The following is a 6,041-nucleotide window of genomic DNA, read 5'->3' as shown; positions in this document are numbered from 1 at the left end:
TTCTAGACCCAAGTGAGAAATTCTATGGGCTACAACATCTCGGGAGTGAACATCACTGGGCAAAGGAAATGTGTGTACATAAACTGTCTGAGCTATGCCACCTTGGCCTCCTTGATGGGAGCACCCGGAGAGGGATGGGAGCTCTGAAAGCCAGAGCCAGAGTGGAAGTTCTGTGCTTTGAAGGCAGCTATCTGCATTTGTACATCTTCTGACATTTCTTAGCCACTGTCCTCGTGTATAAAAGTGTGACTAATGACAGCACCTAACTCAGTTCTCCTGGGAGTTAAATGGGAAACCAAAATACTGAGCACACTATTGGACATCTAGTGACTAAGAGAGTGAAATCACAGGCTATTGTGTTTTGACTTACCAGGAGACTGCATCTACAGGGTAGGTCAGTAGAGTTCACAGACCCCGCCTCGCTGCACAGAAGGGGACAGTTATGGAGAGACCCAGGTATGTCCACAAGGATTTACTGCAGACGGAGGGATCTGAATGCAGTGCTCCGAGTTCCTGAGGCTGTTCTCCCTCCACCTGAGAATGCCCAAAGCTGGGCTAGCACCCCATTCAGAGTGGCCATGGGAAAGCAGAACTAGCAAATGGGGTCTCTGCTCATACTGTGTACCGTACAGGGCTACATCCTTCCTTCCATGAAATGAGCTGCCTCTGGGAACTTTTTCTCGACTTTTATATCCACTTCCCAGAATGCACACTGTGCAGCAATCTAACCTAGAGCCAGCATCATGTGTGTGAATGCTCTCATGTTCCTAGTCCTTTTATCTTCCACAGATATGACTTCCTCCCTTAACAAACTTCTTATATCCCTAGCTCCATCTCAAAGTCTCTTTCCTGGAGCTCACTGGCACAGTAGAGGAAACACAAAGTATATTTATGTGGTAGTCTTGGTGTCACATGATCATCTGTCTTTAAGACATGCACTGCCAGACTCTGTAATGACATCGGGGTATAAAGCATGGGTGCCTTCAGACAAGGCTAATTCTTTACAAAACCCATAGCAATCTTTATAAGAATTGATGAGCACTGGTCCACGTTACCTATTTTGTGTTATGAGACAATATCGATTGACTATTAAACATCTGTTCTATACCAGTTTATTTTTTAGATGAGTCTTATTTGTTATTTTTTCAATATCTTATTATTTATAAATATATGTGTAGCAAGAAATATATTCATAGTTCATTTTTCATAAATAGCTGTCTCTTGTGCTTTAGCTAATAGAATCAACAGGTAACACTTGGATAAATAATACCCACAATGCATTTCAGCTCTATAATTCTTCCAGTTAACTAATGAAATTTCAGAATATATAATAACCACAAACTAAAGTAATAAGCCAAGAATTACCAAATTTTTATTTAAAAATAGTTCAATATAATTCTTTTTAAGATGAAAACCTGAAAGTCAGAGGATGTATAAATATGTATAAACCTACAGTTTTTCTTTAAAAGTTAAAAAATTAGTATATAATGTCATCGCACTGCACACTATGAATTTCTACACATACACACACACACACACACACACACACACACACACACACACACAATGAGAAGATGAGAGGGAAAAGGGAGGAAAAAATACATAAAAATCAGTGTTAGAAATTAACTCTCAACACTTACAGGAGGAAATGCAGGAACAAATAGAGAAGCAGGGATTGAAGAAAAGATCATCCAGAGGCTGCCTCACCTGGGGACTAACCCCATATGCAGCCACCAAACCCAAGCACTATGGCTGATGCCAACAAGTACTTACTGGCAGGATATGGATGCCTCCTCAGAGGCTCTGCCAGAGTCATACAGATACACTTGAGGATTCTTGCAGCTAACAATCAGACTGAACACGGGGACCCCAATGAAGGTGCTAGAGAAAGGACTGAAGGAGCTGAAAGGGTTTGCAACACCATGGGAAGAGCAACATTATTAACCAACCAAACCCTCCAGAGCTCCCAGGGACTAAAACACCAACCAATGAGCACACATGGAGAGACCCATGGCTCCAGTTGCATATGTAGCAGAGAATAGCATTGTCTGGCATCGATGGGAGGAGAGGCCTTTGGTCCAGTGAATGCTTGTTTTCCCAGTGTAGGGGAATGAATGCCAAGGTGTTGAGGTGAAGAGGGTGGTTGGGAGAGGGAGCACCTTCATTGAAACAAGGGGAGGGAGAGGAGAGGGGGAAGGGGATAACATTTAAAATGTAACACAGAGAATATCCAATTTAAAAAATACAGTATACAAAAATAATTCCCAATCAGGAGGAATTTTGGCACCCAAAGACATCTGTCAATATCTCCAAATATTTGCTACTGTAAGGGCTAAGGGCATGCCACTGGCCTCTAGTGGACAGAGCACAGAGTCTCTGCTGAATGTCCTGTCACTACAGGAGACAACCTCAAAAGAAACGGGTATGCCCAGGCTGAAGGTCCTACTTGTTTTATTAAAAGCAAAAGGCGATTGAAACAACCCACTCGTGATTTATTTATTTGTTGTGCTAAATCACATCTCTAATTTCTAGAAAGGAACCTAGAACACTGAGTAAAAGGAAATGGTCAGAGAAGATCTGACCCTTACACAAGTCGATAGTGTTTTTTAACATAATATCTAAGAGCCTCATAAGACAGACATGTAGCCAACACCTTGGAGATCACCAGGGTTCTATATATCATCCAATCTAGAAGGCTTTCCCTCACACGTGTGTATTCCTTCGGCTAATTTAGGAGCTTCTTTCAAACTTAAGAGAACCTGTTTTTAAGTGTCCATTGTATGGTACATTACTCATTCGTTTTTTCTAATACAGTAAGTCTACATGAAATGTCCTGCTCCTGCTAAATTAGATTAGCATTTCTCAGGAAAGAAATTTCCTAGAAATACCTTCTGGTTTTATGCAGACTACGAAAGCTTGTTTTTTAAACTGCTTTTGAATAATTTAAATGTAATGTGGTCATGTAAAGGTTCAGGATATCATTTTAAGCACCACCGGAACATATTCAGGGGGAGTTTAAACTTTATGGAAGAAAAGCTTTCTAAAACCAGTTGAATCTTTATTTGACAGTCAATGTGCGCCCTCTACCGAACCGGAAAGATATAACCTCGAATATGTTTTAAATCACAGGACTCAAACCAGAGAACTCATACCACTGCAAGCATCTTTCTAGTTCCTTTGAAAAATAAACAAATAAAACTACAAACCTTACATATTATTTGACCTAAAAAACATTAGGATGAACTGATCTGCACATTAAAGAGACCCATTATGAAAGAACTCTCAGGAAACCCCTAAATGACAGGGCCATAAGAAAATTACAATTACTGCTATTCAACGTTAAGACCCGAGCTGTATTTAACACGGCATTTATTTGGTCTAGCTCCTTTGCTTAAATACGTGCTTCTGTATCATAGAGAAACAGTTACACTTTTACACTGCACCATCCATTCTACAAGTTTTAAGCTCTCAAACACAATGGTGAATGGACAACAAACAAAACCCACTGTGGAGGCTGGAGCGAGTATCCCGGGGGATTATCAGGAAGAACAAAGTTCTTCCCCTTCCAGCTGTGCATTCCCGGATCCCTGACCGCCAGGGATGCTGCTCCGACGCCCTCCCACCTAAAGAGAATGCGGACGCGGGCAGTGCGGTGCGCCCTGGGCTTGCACCTCGGGCTGGAGAAACAGGCTCCGCTCCCGTGCCCCAGCTCTTACCTGCGCTCCAACCAAGAGACAGCTACCGAGAATCAGCCATCCACAGATGTAGGGTAAAGCCTCCAGCCAGGCCATGTCCAAAACCGCCCAAGGCACAAGCAGTCGGTATCCCAGACTCGCTTACTTGTCCGGTGTGGGCCAAACTTGTGATGAGGAGTGAGGCAACGCTGGGTAGCTGGGTCGCGGGAGGCACTAAGCAGGATTCTCGGGGGTCTGACTTGCCTGCGCCCCTGAGTCTGGGAACCCGGGTCTTGAGAGGCTCTGGGTGGTCCCGCCTTCTACGGAGAACAACTGCAGGGAGGGGGCGGAGGACGCGAGCACGTCCTTTGCCAGTCACTGAGTCTGCAACCCAGGAGCTCAGATGCCATGCGATCCCGAGGCAGGGCTGCAGCCAGGCTTGACTCTAGATGTATCTGCTTCGCTGCACTGGGTTCTTCGTCCCCATACTATCTCTGGACATGCCATGAGTCCTCAGTGGAGTGGCCCAAAACTTTCCTCTTGCCCAGATGCTCAGTGACTATCTGCCACCAAAACGCCAATGTGATAAAGACTTCCGAAGCCTGTAGGGTCAGTCTCTGCACCAACCCGCTGCTCAAGTTCTCTGATTCATTTTCTCCTCACTACAATGACATGCCCTGAGTAGGGGAGGGATTGAGGCTGGCAGGTATAGGAGGGGTGTGTGCGTGTGTTTGTGTGTGTGTGTGTGTGTGTGTGTGTGTGTGTGTGTTGTTTTTTTTTTTTTTTTTTTTTTTTGTCTGTTTGTTTTGCTTTTCGGCTTTGAGTTTTTGTGTTGTGTTTTGGGGGTTTGTCTTTTGGGAGACTCTGAAGACATGTTCTGATCGGGATGGACTGGTGCAGTAAAATGCAGCTCCTTTCCTTCGAAGCACTATCGTGATTGTCCTCAAACGTGGAGTTTTGTGTCAATCATCAAGTATTGCCTTCAACTTGCTTTAAGGCGCTCTTAGAAAGGTGTGCTCAAAATGAAGGCTCCATTGCAAATACTCCAAAATCTTTAGCTTCTTGCTAAACCCTCTCTCTCCCTGCACTCTCACTTGCTTTGATAGTAATTTTGTTCAGCAGAGTTGATGGTCAGGGCACTGGCAGAGTGTGGTCTGCCCGCCCCTTCTTCTCACTATAGCCACGCATGGCAGAAGCTGTGAGGGCATCTCTCCCGGATCCCTCATTAGGACACTGCTACTCTTCATTGCACTCAGTTCGAGATGCTCGCAAAGCTCCACTTCCGGGAGTCAGGCTGCGAGCATATGAATTCTGGGAGAACATAAGCATTGGTTCCAGTTGTGCACTCAAAACTTGATTGGGAAAGCTGAGTTTAAGATGCAGCATCCTCCTCAGAGGCTCGGCTAGAGCCATACCGATACAGAGGTGGATGCTTGTAGCTAACCATCACTGTACGTGAGGACTCCAATGAAGGAGCTAGAGAAAGGACTGAAGGAGCAGAGTCTGCAACCCCATGGGAAGAACAAAATGATCAACTAACCAAACCCACCACAGCTCCCAGGGACTAAAACACCAACCAATGAGTTTGCATGGAGAGACCATGGCCCCAGTTGCATATGCAGCAGAGGACAAGCATTCTCAGATCTCCTCATCAATGGGAGGAGAGGCTCCAGGGAGGGCTCTTTTACCCAGTGTAGGGGAACACCAAGGTGCTGAGGTGGGAGAGGGGGGTTGGGAGAGGGAGCACCTTCATGGAGGCAATGGGAGGGGGAGGGGAGAGGATTGTGGGAAAAGGATAACATCTAAAATGTAAATGTAGAGAATATACCAAAAAAAAAAGTTGAAAAACAAAGATGCAACGTCCTCTAAGGGAGATAGATGCTCAGTGAGTGTATTTATTATAGTTAGTATTGCTGATAATGATTGTGGTTGTGGCTGTGACAACTCAATCTGTGACTGGGCAGAGGACTATGGTGAACAGAAGAATATTTTCTATACTTGCAATACTCTATATAGCTGCTGCTGTGGTTGTATACCTTTATTCTCACCTTAACATTTGACATTTTCATCGATGTCAAGGTTTTTTTTTTAATGTATCTAAATCTATCAGTGTTTTGTTTTGCAACGTCATGGATCAAATCAGGGCCTCGAGATGCAAGGTAAGAAAGAGCAAACCACTGAGCTAACTCACCATTTTACAGTTTCTTCATTTGATTTTATGCCAACATACTGTATACTTGGTCGTTGCATAAACTGGAAAATGTAGAATCTTTTCATCAAACATCATTTTTTATTCTTTTGTGCCGTTCATAAGTTTTTGATTAGCTTGTTTAAAGAACTCGATTTAATGATGTATTAACAGGTTCT

The 6,041-nt window shown here is 43.9% G+C and overlaps 1 protein-coding gene across 1 annotated transcript in view; it reads right to left on the bottom strand.

The window, feature by feature from the left end:
- PTH2R (parathyroid hormone 2 receptor) overlaps positions 1-3,791 on the bottom strand; it is a gene marked incomplete at both ends in the record, with an annotated part of 71,856 nt that extends 68,065 nt beyond the window's left edge. The window contains one exon of the mRNA XM_080932666.1: positions 3,717-3,791. Coding sequence (XP_080788792.1) covers positions 3,717-3,791 — 75 coding nt within the window. The remainder of the gene's footprint in view (positions 1-3,716) is intronic.
- Positions 3,792-6,041: the final 2,250 nt, after the last annotated feature.

The sequence above is a fragment of the Micromys minutus genome (assembly GCF_963924665.1).
Source record: "Micromys minutus genome assembly, chromosome: 19".
Taxonomy (NCBI): Eukaryota; Metazoa; Chordata; class Mammalia; order Rodentia; family Muridae; genus Micromys; species Micromys minutus.
This window is presented reverse-complemented; position numbering and strand designations above follow the sequence as displayed.